At 39.0% G+C, this 18,878-nt stretch overlaps 1 protein-coding gene across 1 annotated transcript in view; it reads right to left on the bottom strand.

Moving 5' to 3' along the window:
* The window catches only part of LOC119146879 (macrophage mannose receptor 1-like), a 37,623-nt gene that overhangs the window by 2,135 nt on the left and 16,610 nt on the right, over positions 1–18,878 (bottom strand). Inside the window, exons 14-28 of the mRNA XM_037385215.1 lie at positions 17,744–17,831; positions 15,763–15,907; positions 14,732–14,767; positions 14,437–14,612; positions 13,760–13,827; positions 12,037–12,137; positions 9,909–10,045; positions 8,764–8,878; positions 8,021–8,217; positions 6,686–6,776; positions 5,094–5,326; positions 4,149–4,314; positions 2,221–2,373; positions 1,684–1,800; positions 1,316–1,477 (exon numbers count right to left, since the gene is read on the bottom strand). Coding sequence (XP_037241112.1) covers positions 1,316–1,477; positions 1,684–1,800; positions 2,221–2,373; positions 4,149–4,314; positions 5,094–5,326; positions 6,686–6,776; positions 8,021–8,217; positions 8,764–8,878; positions 9,909–10,045; positions 12,037–12,137; positions 13,760–13,827; positions 14,437–14,612; positions 14,732–14,767; positions 15,763–15,907; positions 17,744–17,831 — 1,985 coding nt within the window. The remainder of the gene's footprint in view (positions 1–1,315; positions 1,478–1,683; positions 1,801–2,220; positions 2,374–4,148; positions 4,315–5,093; positions 5,327–6,685; positions 6,777–8,020; positions 8,218–8,763; positions 8,879–9,908; positions 10,046–12,036; positions 12,138–13,759; positions 13,828–14,436; positions 14,613–14,731; positions 14,768–15,762; positions 15,908–17,743; positions 17,832–18,878) is intronic.

Raw genomic sequence — 18,878 nt, forward strand, 5'->3', positions numbered from 1 at the left:
TTAAATGTACTGGATGTTCTTATAAAGTAAAAAAAAAAAAAAAAAAGCAAAAAAAAACCCCCAAAAACTCAAAACTATTATGAATCAAGACTCCCTAAATTATGAAGAAAATATTTCTCCTCTTGGCTCTCTTACATTACAGTTTGCCAAGATGTTTGCTACCCAGAGGAGAAGTTATAAAGGTAAAATATGAAATGAAATTAAAGCAGAGAAGGTAAAATGAATAGGTACAAAGCAACAGCATCCCCTGCTAAGGCAGGAAACAGTTACATATGAGAGCATCTTATGATTCAATGGGTGGATTTTAGTGCTTCCTTGCTATTTTAGTACTGTTTGAGATGGAATATAATTTGGATGTACGTAGTAAATCCTTAATGGGGATTAACTGATTTACTGCCACGGGCATGTGCTGATTTTAGCATGGAAATTAACAGCTCATGGGAGATGACTGCTTGTCAGTTACATTTCTGTTTGTTTTTTAAATTAAAATTGTTTTCAAAATGCAAAAGCTGCAAAATTAAACCTGATCTCACAGCTACTACAAAAGAAAGTACAAAGGTTTAAAGATGGCAACTTACCATTTTTTAGGTAAGATTGATTTTAACACCTAGCTTAAGAGAATGGAATGATAACAATTATAACGTATGTGCCTCCATCCAGGAATACCACATGTGGGCTTTTACCTCTGAAAAATTAGTCTGACATGTACAGTATTGCATGAAATTTTTCAGAAATGCTGATAAAATAGCTCCTGTAATGACTTGAAGTTGTCATTTAATAGGGAAGTGCTCCTTATATTATTGCAACACAAATAGCCGGCCTTTTAGTATCCCTGAGGCATTACTGACTTAAAGGTTGTTGATTCATGCCCAATACTAAACCAATTTTTTACGCTGGGCAGTAATATAGTTGTTGAGTATAACAAGCCTGAAGAGGAAGCTTGATTATTCACATGTAATTCCTCCTTGCAAGGGTAAATAACTGTTACAGTACTTAGTTTGTGGAAAAGTTATAAGTTTGCACAACTGTTTGATGGATGCCGTACCAATGCCTGTGTTAGTTATTCAAAAATTTTCTGAAATTCTCGTTCCCAACCTAGAGTGCATACAACATGTTACCATATTCCCATGTGACTGCAAACAGTGGTGTGAAGAGCTTGCAGTCTGCAAAAACAGGCAACTACAAGTGTTTAGAAAAGCAGGATGTGCCAAATGAAACTGTCAGAAATTACTTCCAGACATGTGGTGGAGGGCTGTAATGGTTGCTAGTAAACAGGTCTGCTCTGTCACTAAGGGCTGAGTCACTAAGGACTTACCTTTGGGTTTTTTACAGATAAATCCTTTTTCAGAAGAGCAATCAGTGTTGTCCCAATAACCGGATTGTGCATTCATTTCAACACAGTGATGCTCCTCACTGGACTCTTTCTCCTCCCAGTTGACAAAGTCCAGTACAGCATTATCTAGCCACAACCACTGACCTAAAAAGCAACATACAGATTAAAAAAATACTAAAACGTATCTCATGGATATTTAAACTCCTTAGCTCAGCAAATGACTTCAAAAATATGATAGAAACCCATTTTTCAGCAGAAGACCATATCATTTTTTGTAAAAATACAGTTATCCTCAATGTTCTCCTATTAGCAAAGCATTTTTCAATTAAATATTGAAAATAAGACATTACCATCCACATTTTGGTAAAGTCCTATCCAGAAGCCTTCTACTTTATTTCTAAGTGATTGCACTGTATGGATCAGAAAGTCAGATTCATCCATGTTTTCTACTGAAACCAAGGTAGCACCTGAAAGGCATTAGCAAGCAAATAATTATAACTTATGTGAGCAAATACTGGAATGACTCCTTTTTCAAGTCTCTACAAAGAATAACTTCTGAAAGTATTATGCAAGCTGCTCTGTTGGTTTCCCTATTGCTTCTTGCGGAGGACAGAGACCTGGAGGTGCTTAGTGGCTGTGGTCACCCCCCCACTGCTCCTGGGATGGTACCTCAGAAGCCAGGAGCCGATGGGAGCTACACGGCTGGGAAACAGCCCCTGGGAGGAAGGGCACAAAGTCAATTGTGTCACTTTGTTGTGCCAGATTTAGAATAGTTTAGTAAGTAAATAAACTATTTCTAATTTTTGTAATTAATGTTTTTACATTTTTGTATGAGTTTTGTATGAACTTTCATACAAATCTTATCAGTTGATGATGCAGACTCTCACCCAACTGAACACACTCAAGGGAGGCCAGTGCCCAGCTTGTCTCAGCTGATGCTTCAAGGTAGTAGCAGTGGCCACGGTAAGGGATCCAAGCTCGGAGTTCATCTTCTTCAGGGCAGTCTCCAGGCAGCTGAGCAGGGTCAGTAGGAGCTATAGCTGAAGAAGCCATATGGTATGAAATTGGTATTGCATTATGAGTAACCTATCAAATAGGGTATGTGTGTAAATAGTATGGGATTTCTCTCACCTAGCCTTAACTATCTGGACCTCTCTCTGTGGTGAAAATTGATTATTGCTTATGAAAAGTCTTTGTCTTTAATTAGGAATTGTTTAACTTGGACAGGGAGCTCAGGGAGCTAGAGAACAACTTTAATGAGCAGTTAGTGTTTGTCCTGAGCCCCCTGAATATGCAAGATATGAGCAGGACCATCCAGGCAATAATATTATGTGCAGCTTTGTCATGACAGTAACTCCACCATGCTCAGGCATCTGGCCAGCATCCCTGGCGTGTGTGAACCTTGTGAATCATGACATAGTGGATGCCTGCACTTACACTAAACTTAAAAGTTTACATACATTAGGTATGTAAACTATTTTTGTTTTCCACTGAGTATAAAGGTGGGCAAGCTCCGGCACTGGACCAGAAGCCTTGCCTACGGGTGGATGCACCATGTAGGTATTTTCCCAGTTACCGAGAGACTCCTGGCACCAGTTGCAACTGGGTTTCCCAGCCGAAGTGTGGGCCTGGCTTACATTAAAGTAGTAACTGGTGATGTATCCTTTTCTTAGTCTCTGTAATGCTTTGCAGTAATGATTTAATGCTTTGCTCTTATTGCTCTTTTATCATATTGTGCATAATAACTAGTACAGTTTCCTTTTATCATATTGCATGCTATTTTCCCTTATTATATTGTAACATAATGAACTACATTTATTCTTATATTTGATTCATCTTATTTATCCAATCACATTTCTTAGGACAAGGAAACAAATCACATCTTGCAGCATCTAACTGACTTGACAGTACTGTGAGGAAAGCAAACCCTGAGGGATGATATAGATCTCAAATTTGCATTCTCACAGCACAGAAAACTGTTGTAGGCTCATGAATCATTGATACTACAGCCCCATATTGTGCAGCTGCCGGGTCTCTGTATGATGTCAGCTTATACAAAAGGAGCCATCAGCGGAGCGTGCCTCTGCCAAATTAGTCTCTGTTTCTGATCGTGTGCGCAACTACAATTCACTTCTGTTGGTCTGTGGTTCTTGCACTGCACATGCAGACCAAACAGACGGCTGGAAATTTCAACTTGGAAGCCACCTCCAAGCAGCAAAATCTATCTTTAATCTCACATCAGAACAGACTGTATTATGTAGCCTTAAAACCTCAAGGAGGGAAAATGACACAATTCTACAAAATCTACAGGCAAACATACCTCTACATACCTCTGTACTAAGAGTAAAAGTATCTTTCATGTTCTCAAGGCTCTTACGCTGACATCAGAACTGCTTTAGCTCTACAAATAGTGAATGGGATTGAAACTTGCCTGTTTTGGCTCAGTGACACCTGTGTGTGAACTTACGCAGTTGCTGCAGTTCACATAGTGAGTGCACACTCCCAGTACTTACTTACATTAGACACAATCTCAAGTGCGATTTATGCTCCTCTCAGAGCAAAATACCTCGAAGACAGAACATTCATCTTATGCAAACAGTTATGACTACCATGAAAACAGTGCAGCCATATCCATTTGCACGAGAGGCTTTCATGTGCCTGAATCCATGTATCATCCGGTAGCAAACCTCCAGATTCTACAGGGAGATAGACAGTATCTTGAAACACACTCATTTGAGGGCTTTAGCCCAAACTGGAATTAAGCAGGCTAATGGAATTAGGAACGTGTCTTCAAAATTGCTATTTATTTGCTTACCATCGGATGTCTTACAAACTGAAAAGTAGCTTTCATTGCAGGGTGCTGTTCTCCAAGTACCATCAAGATCTAGGTAGACACAAGCATTTTTCTCCTTTGGTTCCCCTGCTGCCCATTTTGTGTACCTGGTTTTCCAGTTGTCGGTCCATTTGTAATAGCTGCCAGTCTGGAAACAAAGAAGTTCTGGTAATAGAGTCTTTACATTAAAAATTCTGGCACATAAATATAGTGTCCTATATTTATCTGAGGTTTTCAGAAAGACCTGTGCTGCTCTGTTTTTTCAAACACTGTACTCTGTTCTAAGCAGCATCACTGAGCACGCTGAGTTACACAAGAACTACATATAAAGAGTGTTCCACAGTACATTGCTTTTGGGATGGTTTTTCTGAAGTAACACAACCTTCTACAACATGGCAAGAAACTCAGATGAGTTCACCTTAAGTCATGTAGTAAATCCCATATCAAGAGAAGCAATTACAGAGAATTCATCCCCTCTGCTCTATTTAAACTAAAACTGGGAGCTATTTGGTGAGTAAAGATTACTTGACATTAAAGAGTAAAAATAATCCTAAAATGTATCTCTAATACTCCTAATAGCTTTTATTAATATATTAATAGTTATAAGTAGCCCCCTCTATAGTGGACTTTCAGAACAGCTAACAGTTGCTTCATGACAGTTGCACATCCTGGCTTGTGACTCTCAGTATGCACCTTTATTTCTTTTACTGTTTCTAGAGCTTTCTACTTTGATCTATTACTTGCTTCTTAACCCTTTCTGTGACTCTTTACTCCATTTGGTGCATGAAAGTCTTTGAGCAACTCTAACAGGACCACTAGAAATCTGTGCATATACACAGTAAAGCCATTGAGAGTGCGGTTGTTTCAGCACTGGTATAAACTGGGCATCCAGCAGGTCTATAAAGAGGAGGAGATCTCAGCACTTACCATATTGCTGTTAAGACCGATCCATACGGGTTTTCCATATTTCAACATCTGGATCCACAGAAATGAATGGATGTAGGCATCTGAAATGCTGGCAAGTTCTGCGGATTTGTCTTGACAATTTTTTCTGGCCTCTTCCCATTGCATTTCGGACAAGATGATTGAATAGCTACTGTCATCATAACGGGCAAAGCCAGAGGATGGATTTGTTGTTGGTAGTTCAGACTGCATGGTAACTATGGAGGAAAAACTGAATGTATGAATTAAAAACATACCACTCATCTCTAGCATGGAAGCTATAAAAAATAGGTCAAAAGGCCCAGTATTAACAATAAGTAAAACTCCTTATTTAAGCTCATGAATAATGAGAAAAAAAACCAAACCAAAATGAAACAAAAAACAAAACAAACCAAAAAAGGTCAAAACAAACTTGTGAAACATGAACCAAGTTTGTTAATGCAAAAAGCCAAACAAAATCCCTGATGCCCTGAAGGAGAGAGCGTACTTGCTAGAGTCCTGACTAATGCAGATTAAGACTCATAAATTGGATATTTGAGTTCCTGTGCTTTAAGATATTTTGAAATCTGGATATCTGACTATACGCTTATGTCAGATCACTGGTGGAGAGGACTTAGGGACAGATGTTTAAGGCATTTCCTGTTGTACCCTGTTGTCATAACTTCAGACGGGTGCTCGATGTTAATCCATCACCCCTGTCTGTTGACTCAAGGTCATCAGCCCGTCTGTAAGGGCTGCCTGACCATTGCCTGCATATTTGAGTCAGGCAGTATATATTTCCACCCTTGAGATTGTAAATGTATTCAGAAGAGCTGTAACTGGAATTAAACAAACTAAAAATACCTCCCTAAAACTATATGTTGTTCAGGGAGAGGGGGTTCTTACAAGCAAGTTAGCCACGTTGAGAGTGAACAGGCTGCAGGAGCTGACTGAAGTGGGGAGGGGGGATAGTTTTTACTAATGCTGTAATAAAGGTGAGGCAAAACTGTTTTGTTATCTGTGCTTTGCCTTCTCTATTCCTTTTATATAGCTGGGCAGCAGGGATTTGCATAATTACAGTTCTACAGCAGGAAAGTCAACATTCATTACTCATTCTGGTGTAAAAAAAAAATAAATCTATATTCTTCTACAATAAAGACACAGCCAAGAGGCTGTACATTTCAATAGACATCATATGGCATTCAGTACAAGTGTTAGAAAAGGATTAAATACTCTGGTCAGAGACAGCCAGGAGTACAGGAACACCACTGCAAAAGCATGGTTTTATATTGCATTTCAAAAGCATGCCTAAAAGCCTCATATTTCACTGAGAATAAATCCATTTCCATATGTTATTCTCTAGTATTATTCATGATTTATGTACACCCCCACGGTTAAGATAGTGGTTCCTCTCCAGCAATTTCTGCGGAACAAATTGTACTTTAAAAATAGTACAGCCTTAAGACTGGTGGAGCTCTGAAAACCTGAGAGATTCAGAATGAGACTCAAAGCTGAAAGAAGTCACATCAGTTTATATATTCAGCTTATCTAACTGAGATAATTTTTCTGTTTAGGAGTCTGGGTTAAACAAAACTCACGTGAATTCATCTGGCAGATATAGCCTCTCTTGTTATCACAGCTATCATCTCTCCATTTCCCATCTGACTTCACGACGAAGACACAATCTGTCTGAAGGACAGGGGAAAATACACAGTCACTACAAATGGCAATCGGGAGGTGGCCAACTGAGGCTCCTATACTCCTAGTGACAGCCTGATGGCAGACAGGAGAGAGGTAAGGGAGATGAGGAGCTCATTGACCACCTATGTAATTAGTTCAGATTTGCTAGGTTTCTGCCAAACAGCTTGACCTAGTATTTATTAGAGACCCCTTAAATTTGAACGAGGCTTCCACTGGTGCCAGTCAAGGTCTGAAAGAAAGGTCTATAACGAATAATCCTACCAGGTTTATTAAGAATCAATCCTTTGTTGACTACAAAAATGACTAGGGTACCTATAATATGTCTTCTCAGTTCTGATTTACAGTTATGTAGAACTGCTTCAAAACATTTCCAATAATGAGTAAAACAATATAAGGACTATTATTAAAAGCACTAGTCTGGATATGTCTTAACTCAGGCAGACTGTCTTGCAGAAAGCAGGTGCTCTTTACCAGTTGTTTGTAGTCATTATCAAGTTATCGCTATCAGATATCTTCAGTAACAACCAAATTTTCCCTTTACTTCCTTACATTTAATTGCTTGCAGATTTCCTTGATAGTTCCCCTGATTTCAAGACTGGCCATGACCGTCTTGCAGCATTTCACTTGAGTTTCTCTCTTACGGTGATTTAAACAAGTTTTAGTCATAAGCAAGTTGACTGATGGTAGATGTTAAAAATCTCCAATGAGTAGCTGCCTATAATTTCTTCAGAAACTACATGTTTACCTCCTTTGGAAAAGAGAATGAATTTCAGCAAAGGGATAGCCCTTTTATTGAATACATCCTTTTGTACCATCAGAAACTAGTAAAGCAGCATGGGAACACATTAGGCAGGAACAGGATATATACATAGACAAATTAATGTTGCACCAACAACCTTAATTTTGGTTTATCATGATTTTTCTATGTTTGGTGTTGGAACTGTAATGTTAGTGGTAATACAGTTTGTGGGGGAACTGGTGTAATACGTGCCTCTCTGGACTTGTTTTATAGAACAGGTATTTGCAATAGGTCAAATGGAAAGCACAAGGTCCCTCTTCTTCAGAACCTCTGCCAAACATTTTTGGTGTATTTGAAATTGTTATCAGGTGATTTGCTAAGCTCCATTCTGCTTTAAAAGGACTTGCAGCATCTTGTTATTGCTGCTGTAACTTCCCTTTTAGGAAAGTCATCCAGCTGCCTAAGACATACAGGTTACTTAAATTTCCTATACCTCCACAGTGATGTCTGTCAACAGTGCATAGTCATAAAAGTCAAAGTAGCTTTGTTTCTGTTCTGGTGCACCATTAGCCCAGTTGGTGTAGGAAACGGTGCTTCCATCTGTCCAATGAAATGTGGACTCTTTGTTGATGTCATTCATCCCAATCCAAACATTAGCCATGGCATCCTTTAAATGATAGAAGAGGAATGCTGGAAGGAAGCAAAGATTTCTCATTAAGGAAAGCTCATAATGACTTACCCAAAACAGGAAAAACATGCAAAAGCCCAGAACTGGGGCCATATTAAAAGAGTAACATTTCTCACTGCAGAGCCCATCTGTCTGTAACTAGATGTTTAGATAAGCATCCGTAGAAACATATGTTACACAAGCGTTAAAGTTGAAAAAATAGCCAGAAAGAAAGCCCTGGAGCAAATTGGAAAATGTCCCTTTCCCCGTTGTGCATGCACATGTAGTGTTCCAGCAAATCATGCCTGCCGGTTTGAGGGATCTGTGTAACCGCACTCAAATCATACTGGAAGTTTCATGAAAACTGAGCAACTGAAGGAATGAGAAATGCAGCATTTCTTATATGAAATCTTTTAGCTATTTTTTTCACACTTTGGGGTTAAAATGATGCATAAACTGACCTGGCTGATAAGCAATTTTTAGCAGATAATCCCATAATCTATTTTGGAGAGCTTTTTTTTTGGTGAGAAATTAATACTTTTTTCTTTCAATAGAGCCCATCTACGTACCTTGCACTTGTTCATTCGGTATGGCAGCCAGGTTTCCTCCCAGACTAATACAAGCATCTCGTGCAGCATGCCACGTGAGCTTTAATGTTATATTTGAAGCAAATATTTTGAAACACTGCATAAAAAAGCAAGCACTTCATTCAAACTAGCAAAGGCAGGCACTGTCGTATGTGACTAATATCAATTAGCTCTAGAATGTACATTTCAGTGTCGTAAATCAGGGCTAGAAGAAACAACAGAGCTCAAAAGCAGATACTTAGCCCCACTCATTGCACAAGATGTAATCCAGGAGTCTAGTACCAACGGAACTGATTGTAATGATGTCAAATACATAATCCCTTTTCACATTTTTATCTGCCTGCTTCCTGTAATAACAGAGGGATCATATAAAACCAAGAAAATGCATCTCTGGATGACACAGCTGCAGGGAATTATCTCTGCTATGCCTTGTTCTGTTTCCAATAACTGTGGTTACAACTGTTCATCCTGGCAAACAGTGTGAAATACCCTTTGACACATTCACCTAATGTTCTGAGGATGCAATAGTAGCAAAGTGTATATAAAGTAGATAAAAGAACCTTTGGCAAATGGAGCTTCAACTCAAATTGGTACATATTCTTCCATTTCAGCAATGAGGACTTCCAGACCTTGCCTGAATGTAAAACTGTACTCAAAACAATGGTAGTTTGGCAGCATCTTTGTGAATTCAGATCTTTGGGAACCCTGTACAAGCCAAAGGGATTGCTTAAACACATTCTCTCTAAATCATTCCACCTGAAGGGCTTTTTTTTTTTTCATTATGACTGACCATTACAAATTTCAGTTTCTAACAGAAATATATGAAACAGGTGAGGAGGAGAAGGGGTTTTCTTAAATAGTAATGTTGTATTCTAAGCCTGCATAAACTGTGTTCTCTTAAGTTTATTCAGCATACATCTGCTTTTACTGTATTTCTCTGTTAAGTTAAATGCCTATAGTCACCTTCAAAAAAGCCCAGCCATCCAGCCAGCACGTTCTGACTGGATAATTACTGTTCAAATTTATTTAATAATCCTAAAAACCATATTTTTTTGCAGTTGTTTGTTGGTTGTTGTTTTTTTTTCATTTCCACTGCTTTACACAATTTAAGTTACTTGTCGACATACCTTGTTGTTAAAGAAAAACCAGCTCTCTGGGCATCCTCCAGGAGTCAATGGAGAAGCAAATGTTGAATTAGTTGTACTGTTATGTTTTTCACATACAAATTTATTAGATGAACCACAGTTTACATCATTCCACAAACCTAAAAATAATTAGATTGAATAAGTAAGTCAAGATATTATACACTTTGTTACAATAATTTATCATTTCTTATTTTGAGTTGGAAAGATATTTTTACTAATCTCTATTGTTCAGACCATAAAAGAAGCATGCGTTACATTTATGCACTCAACTGTTTTTTACAAAAAGTGGATTTTTATGGACTTTAGCTGCTCAGCACTGTTAGTTACTGGGCTACCACCTAGCAATTGAAAAAGAATAAAGGACTGGGAAGAAAGGGACAGTGACTCAGAAGAAATGTGCTGGTCATCAGTTAACTTCAGTCTGCTTTCTCCATCTTCCCCACCCCTATCCATCAAAAAGCCTGAGTAGCTGAATTACAGGAGAAAGAGGGTAAGAAAAAAAATGAACTTTTTTTTTTTTTTTTTTTAGTAGAACACAATGTTCTTTATATTTCAGGCTGCAGCTTGATCTGCAGGCAAAGTAACCATGGCAGCTTTGAATGAGCCAGTTGAAGCTCTAATAGTAGCTCAGCTGTAGCCCCTTGTGCTTAATGTGAACTGCCTGACCCTTCTGCTGCTCGTCCAGGGCTCTCCACAGTGTGTGTACCTGTTTGTGATGTTTCAAGCTATGGCATCATCACATGGGAGGCAGCAGGGGAAATTTGAAAAGAAAATAGATCAGAAATGAATGAAGAAAATACTAGATCCATCTAAGGGCAGAATATAATATTCAACTATACATTATGGACTATGGCCATCTCCTGGGGCCAACATCTCAAGTTAATATAGTGTTATCTAGGGATTCATTTTGCAGATTAAAATACCTCATTTTGGTTATCAAGTTATATGCTAGATTTATAAGCTACTGTTATAGTCAATAGAGACCTGGTAGGATTCACTTGTCTGAACTGAGGTGCTTAGCTCTGTTTGAGAAGCTATGCAAGGTGCCTGCAGAGAGCGGACAGGTACACACTGTTTCTGTGGGAAGCTAACAGTCAGGTGGGCTAAACTGTAGAACACTGCCGGTGGCTACAGTCACCAAATGTAGGCAACTGAATAGTGCACTGGGCTAGAGTAAACTGAATTGTTCTTCAGGCAGCACTGGCTGTGCAGGTGAGATGTCCGTTTGACCATAATGACACTTCAGAGGTCTAGCTCAATTTAGCTACATTTTGTTATCAACTCAAGCTTAATGCTTCCCTTGTGGTCCAATTCTGTTGCCCACACATAAACTTCTAGCATCACCTGAGACAAGCTCAGGAATGCTGAGCCATCTGTGCAGAGCTAGTAAGTATGGCAGGGACCAGCGGGATAGCTCTCCCTTTCTATACGAACAACTGAAAAAGGAGAGATGCATTTCAGTCAGACCAGATGCCTTTTTTTAGAAAAAGTGATTCTTGTTCTTGATGTCTTCAGATCAAAGCAGACTTTCAGGTGGGATTGCTGAATTATTTTTTTATGAAACATAAATTGAGAGATAGATTTCCTTAAACATATGCTACTGAATTCCCATTAGCCTCAGCTAAGTTAAGACAATACAACCAAGAGGAAAAATTACGCCTAGGATTTGCAAGATATTTACCTTTAAGAGTATTTATAAGCATGTAAAACAGTCTTAGGTCATTAGATGTATTTGTCTCTCTCCTCTGCTCATTGGCTTGTACCTTCAACATCCCTATTTCCTGTAGCTGTCATAAATGTTTCCTGAAGTTCAAAGGAGCAAAGACAGACCCCACTCAACTTTTTACTTAGAGCAGTGAAAAGCTGTGTAAGAAGATGCAGTATCAATCTCACAAATCCAGACAGACATCTGCTAAAATCTCCCCATTCTAAAGACATAGACTCTTCCACGACTGGTTATTACACCAGTTCCTACATCTTGTTTGCTTGTCACTGGAAAGGTAGTGCAGAAAACATCCATAAAAGATCACGTGGCAGCAGAAGTTTGACAGCATCAGTTATAATCCAAGAAGAGACAAGTAAAATATAGTAGTATAGCTTTGTTACCTACCTTGCTCTGACAACATTACCACACAATTTTCCTCATTATTTGCAAAGTTAGGTTCGTTAGGAGCCCAGGCCACATAGGTTACTGGAGTCCCATCTACCCAGCTTAAAGAAAAGATATACAAATAGTTATTAATTAATACACTTCAGTTGTGAGATGAGAATCCTAATCAAAAACTCACAGTTAGGAAGGTCCATGAGCATTAATAGGAATGGGCTAAAACTGAAAGGACTGCTACAGATTTTCCTCTCCTTACCTGATTATTTTGATTTGAAGAAATGTATGTAAAATATTACTGGTTGCAAAACAGGAAAAGAAAGCACCAAGCGTATTTTCCATTAATGGGCAGGAATGATCAGACATCATTTAATAACAGAAACTATTTTCAACTAGCCATAACATGTAATACAGAGAAGACTATTAAAAGTTTTATTTATCTTAACTGATTTCCTTATATCACATAGTTAATATTATGCTTCTCAGTCTGAGCATTCCTGATATTGTCATAGATGCAAACAAGGACAAAAATACTTTTCTGTGGCTTTTAACCTGAAGAGAAATATCTCCATAGGTAATTTCTATTAAGTCTTGGGTCTGGAAACTAATGGACATTCTGTCAGCTTTAAAACCACCCTTTCTGAAGTATCAACATTGATGTTTTTTTCGTTATGCTTATATATTTTAAACATTGCTATTCAAGGAAAAAGAGGATGGCACTGCATTTTAATCAATATTACAGAATTTAAGTCACTCAGCCTGAGATGGGAAACAAGTTCATCTCCCTTATCTATCTCTTCCTGATGATGATACACTTGATCTAAATAAATGAGATGCTCCCTGGACCCAAGCAATGCCCTACCTTCCTCGTGTGTGTCCTAAATCAGGAGGTTAGAATCATGCACTATCTCAGTCACTACCAACTTGTCTCTCCCCACTCCTCTTCTGGCCTTTCCAAGGTTAGTGATTTACAGACACTCAATAGTGGCGTTAAAATAGAAAAATTAAAATCAAATCCCCTCTAAACCTGTTTCAGTTCAAAATTAGAAGCATGGTCTTTCACCTCCCAGATGTGTCCTAACTAGCAGATGGGCAAGTAAGCAGTGTCAGTATCATGCTCTTCAGTGTCTTTTACTTTATAGTTTTGAGTTAATTTGCATTTTGGTCTTTTCTCAATACTTGTTAACTTTACAGTACTGTAAACTCTGTAAACTTCTACTGACTTTTCTCCTGGAACAGGAGTTTGAAGAGGCTACCTTAAAAATCTCTGTCAGAAGCAGCTTTTGTACTTATTGCACACATCTTCCTAATTCTGGAGGACTTCTCTGGAGCTATGATACATAAATAAGAAACATGAGAAAACAAGCTCTTTGTTATGTAGCATATTTTGAGTGTATGTGTTTATAAGTATAAAATCCAGCATAGTAAAGTATCACTCCAATTTATGGGACAGACTTTTGAAAGAAACTTGAGAAAGTGTGTATGGAGAGTACAGCTGCCAAGCCTTTCTTTGGGTAAGTGTTTACTCAAGAAAAAATGTTCTTTTCCTATTTCTTTTGAGGGAAAACTATTGGACTTTAGAATATTCTAGTACTATTCTGTCCTGCTTTGTACTTGTTATGTGGAACTATCTTCCATCCTTCAAAAAAGCCCATTTAGTGCCTCTAGCTACGTGAAATACTGTATTTGTTTCTACATGTTAAGAGCTGCAGTGATCATCTTAACTTACCTAAACTTTTTATCAAGACTCACTTTTAGACCAATGAAGTATGCTCTTGACTGACTCCAGAATCCCTCCTAAACCAGAAAGATACTGTTTTAATTTGTTAAAAAGTATATCTTTGAAGTAAAACAAGCAGGAATGGAAATGCCATTGATTAGGTTCACAGAGCAGTCGCTGCGGTTGACAGCAGTAAAGCATGTCGACTAAAACAGTTAAGCACAGTGATGTGTTTTCAGACTGCGGTGCAGAAGCCAGGTTTTTATCTGGAGCATGACAGCCGGGTCCTGCAGTGCTGAGGGACCTTAAGATGGGGTAGGAGAGAAGCAGATCTTGAGTCAGAAACAGGTACATATATTTCATTCTCCCTCCAGGATGGCAGCACTGTGTAATGCTAGCCTCAAGTCTCCCTCTCACACCAGCTAGTTCCCCAGCCAGCATAGCTGGCACCTTCCCCTATTGCTCTTCCCGCCAGCCTGCCTCACCACCTCAGCACAGCTGGCACAGAGCAGGAGAGACCAAATCCCACTGGACCAAAGGACATGTTTGGGGGGAATGTCATAGGTCCTGTCTCAGGCAGATTTCGTTAGTGAAAGCGCTGATGGTTCTACTTCTGAGGGAATTCAAGTTTTGTAAGTGGATGGCCAAAAGCATTTCTACTTCAGGCTGTCTATAATGATTCTTACATTTTCTTTGAGTCTTCTCTGTAGAAACCTTCTCTCACTATTACTATTAACAACAGCCAGGTCTGCAGAATTCATCCTGCAAAACTCTTGGGCTTTTTCCATGGAGGCATATTCTTTGCTTATGTAGTATAGCTTATCTTCATATGCGATCCATCCGTCCACAGTGGTTTTATATGCTGGAAGATAAATAAGGTAGCCTTAAATTCTGTATCTGTAGAACACAAAAGCTCATTTTAGAATAATTATTTTGATAAAAAACAAGAAACAAGAAAAATAAACGTACACAAAAACCTACCATACGTGTCAGTAGGTTCAGATTTTAATGGTACTCCTGCAAAACAAGAGAATAGAAGGTGTGATGCATCTCCATAGCCTGATTTATGATGCAGCTTGTGACAGCCTGCAAGGAGCAGAGTAAGGAACAGAGCAGGATTCCTTACTTCTTTGCCATTGACTAGAAAGCTGAAATTGTGGTTAAGCCTGTGCACATTATGCAGATATACACATTACGTAATATGCGTGGTCATCTACTTATAATTTTGTATCATAAGCTGTGCTTCACATCAGGAAAGTCATAGCTTTGGCTGGATCACATTCCTGCACAGAGCACAACAAGGGAAAACTGCTCTTTCGGTCTCTAAGTCACAGTAGATTTACTCAAAACACTTTAAGCCTTGGTTTTGCAGTACCTTTACTGATTCATCATTCCATAATCCTCTAGAGGGGTCTTTTTATTGAGAGGGAGAAAATTTCCATTAGATTTACTTTAGCTCTATAAAAAAATTGTCTCAGACCCAAATATTTGTAAGCAAAAGGAAATATGACTATATATTCTGTGAGTTATTTCCGGTTCTGATAGAAAAAGAAATGCCACTGTTTTGAACGTTTGGTTTTCTAAAAGCAGTTAAATCCTGAATAATGTTAAAGGAAAACTTGGAGCACCACTAAATCTTTGGTGTACAAACATATCATATTTGGGTTTTAGCTTTACTTATATTAGTGTAAAAACCAGTATTGTAATGATTCACCATTCCTTACTTCCTATGTTACAAAAACGACTTAATTTTCAAGAAGTTTGCAATCTGTGAAACCTTTGCAAACACATAGTTTCTTTATACATCTTAATTTACATGAAGAAAAAGATTTATTTATTCTTATCATCTATCATTGAAAAATCCTGGCCTATATTATGTTAACCAATGTTCTTGATGTCCATTTGGAAAAAGTAGTTCTTCAAAATTTTGTGTCTTTCTCCAGCAATTTACATTAGAAAGCAAATACTTAGAATGTTGTTTAAGCTTCTTGCTTAGAGAAGAATAAATCTACCTTTTTTTATTTGACAAATCCAGTTAAGCTGCACTTCACAGACCGAAAGAAACCATCGTTTAGAATAAGTCACACCATTGACTGCGCCACACAACTTGCGTCCTTCTGAATTTCTTGAATCATCATCCCAGTTTGTGTACCTAACCTATAGAAGAAATCATCTCTGTTACTCTTCTTATCCATTTCAGTAGTTGTACTCTATATTGGTAAACAGAAACAAATAGGTTTTGTCTGAAAGATTCTGTCTCTGACTAAAAAGAGGTGCAAATGTAAGGAAAGCAATACATGTAAGCAAAAAATGTAAGGAAAGATACAAGAATTTTACAGTTGGGAAATGATGTCAGTGATCAGATGAGGCTGTCTGGCCATGGAGGGCTTTTCCTCTTTGTGCTTCACACATTTGTCCTGGTTTTGGCTGGGATAGAGTTATTTTTTCTTCCTAGTAGGTGGTACAGTGCTGTACTTTGGATTTAGTAGGAGAATAGTGTTGATAACAGTAATGTTTTCAGTTGTTGCTAAGTAATGTTTATACTAAGCCAGGGACTTTTCAGTTTCTCAGACTCTGTCAGTGAGAGGGCTGGAGGGACACAAGAATTGGGAGGGGACACAGCCAGGACAGCTGGCCTGCACTGTCCAAAGGGATATTCCATACCATAGAACATCATGATCAGTATATGAACTGGGGGAACTTGGCCAGGGCCTGCCAATGGCTGCTCAGGGACTGGCTGGGCATCACTCAGCAAGTGCTGAGCAATTGCATTGTGCATCACTTGGGTTTTTTCCCCCCTTCTTTTTGGATTTTATTCCTCTCCTCTCTCCTTTTCATGATTATTATTTATTTTCTTTCAATTAATAAATTGTTCTTATCTCAACCCTTGAGTTTTACCTGTTCCCTGATTCTCTTCCCCATTCTGCTGTGGGGTGGGAGCAAGCGAGCAGCTGCGTGGTACTTAGTTACCAGCTGGGGTTAAAGCACGACAGCCCCAAACACAGCCAGAATCAAAACAGGCAAATGGAGTGTTTCTAGTGAACTTCACCTACCTATGAACTTCACCACCATTCCACGCATGCTAATCATGTGCAGACAAGTTAGTTTTCAATTCATCAACTGTGGCCTGGTCCAAAATTACATTGTCCAACAGCCGTCCAGTGGCAGAGACCACATCACGCATCAATTCAGCATTCGCATCTTCCCTTCCCTGTGGTTAGTGAGTGGGAGTGTGGCTTTTGGGAGGGCTGTCATGTCCTACAAACCTAGTGGAGTTACCTCTGAAGAAACATCCAAATGGGAAGGGAGAACCATTTGATATAACCTCCTTGGGATTTTCAAAAAGTTCTTGATAAGATCACCTCCCAAAACTTTTACAGAAACTAATGTGCAACCAAATAAGAGGCAAGGTCTTTACTTGGGTTAAAAAATAGGGAACAGAGGGCAGGAGTAAAGGGAAGGCAATAAGCAGTAGAATCCTGCAGGAACTTTTTACACATCTGTGGATATTTATATTGGCTCAAGAGACAACTGGATAAATTCATGGAAATAAATAAATTAAGATTACAGATCTGAACTCCAGTTCTGAAAAACCCTGAGCCATCACTGGGGATGCTAAAGTATACTGGGAAATATGCTTGCTGTTTGATTAGCTCTTAAGATGCTTCTGGCCACTGCCAGAGACAGGATATAAGATCCTGTGTGACGAATTTTTATGTTCTGACATTATGTGTTCATATTATATTCTTGGAAAAGAAAATATGCTGGAGTGTTGTGCGGAAAGCTACAGATCCTGATGAGATACAGATAGTTTCCATGTATTCAAATGTGTTACCGTGATTTTAGTCATGGTAGTACAGGTTAACAGCCATGTCACTATTTGCAGGATTAGTGTTTTCTTTGACAAGGGTAACAGTAAAAACCTGAAAAGTACTTGTACAAACAACAAAGCATTTTAAGAAAACAAATTTGATGAAAAAATAAAATACTCACTGGAGAGCCATCACTCCAGGCAAGTCCTTCATCTGGATTCAAGGAATATATACCGAGCCAAACTTTTTGAAAGGCACAGGAAACGGCACTAACAAAAATTACAAGGCAGAGCAGTGTGTAAACATCAACACAGAAAACTTCCATAAAACATCATTAAACTTTCCAGAGCACATCGGATAGTGCAGTGAAGTTGTAATAATTATCCTATTACCTTTGATGAAGGGCATACAGGTGCATATGTTTGTCATAGAAATATCTAGTATTTCAGTGACAACGGCTTGTATATCAGACTTATTAGCAGTAGTGATCCTGTATTTCCTCTATGTTCTGTTTCCTTAGGGAAGGCCTTCACAGACTCAGAAAATGGTCTCAGCATTGACTACTTCAAGCTGAGTTAAAAGTAAATAGATTGATCATGTCTTCTACACTACTTAAAATACCACACCCCACAATTTCATGCATTTCTAAATCATATCTAGTAATCACAATATCGGGGGGTTGTGAGGTTTTTTTATTATTATTTGTTGGATATAAACCACTCTTTTTTCATTAAACTGTTAATGAGTAGATACAATTCGTTAGTAGATAAAATGTCAAAGTTTCATGTGTTTTTGGGGTTTTGAGGAATCTGTATGTTTCAGAAATCATCTGCAGTGGTTTTTCTGGCAAGGTTTTGGTGCTGGGGGGAGTACAGAGGTGGCTTCTGTGAGAAGATGCCAGAAGCTTCCCCCATGTCCAATGGAGCCAATGCCAGCCAGCTCCAAGGGGGGCCCCGCCACTGGCCAAGGCTGAGCCCATCAGTGACAGTGGTAGCACCTCTGTGATAGTATATTAAGAAGGGGGGGGGCGGGAAATCTGCACCAGTGAGAGAGAGGAGTGAGAACATGTGAGAGCAACAACTGCAGACACCAGGTCAGTGCAGAAGGAGGCAGGAGCAGCTCCAGGTGCCGGAGCAGAGATTCCCCGGCAGCCCCTGGTGAAGCCCAGGGTGAGGCAGGCTGTGCCCCTCAGCCCAGGGAGGTCCATGGTGGAGCAGACATTGACCTGCGGCCCATGGAGGACCCCACTCTGGAGCAGGTGGATGCCCAAAGGAGGCTGTGACACATGGGAAGCTCATTCTGAAGTTTGCTGGCAG

This window comes from Falco rusticolus, chromosome 4, assembly GCF_015220075.1.
Source record: "Falco rusticolus isolate bFalRus1 chromosome 4, bFalRus1.pri, whole genome shotgun sequence".
In the NCBI taxonomy this organism is placed as follows: Eukaryota; Metazoa; Chordata; class Aves; order Falconiformes; family Falconidae; genus Falco; species Falco rusticolus.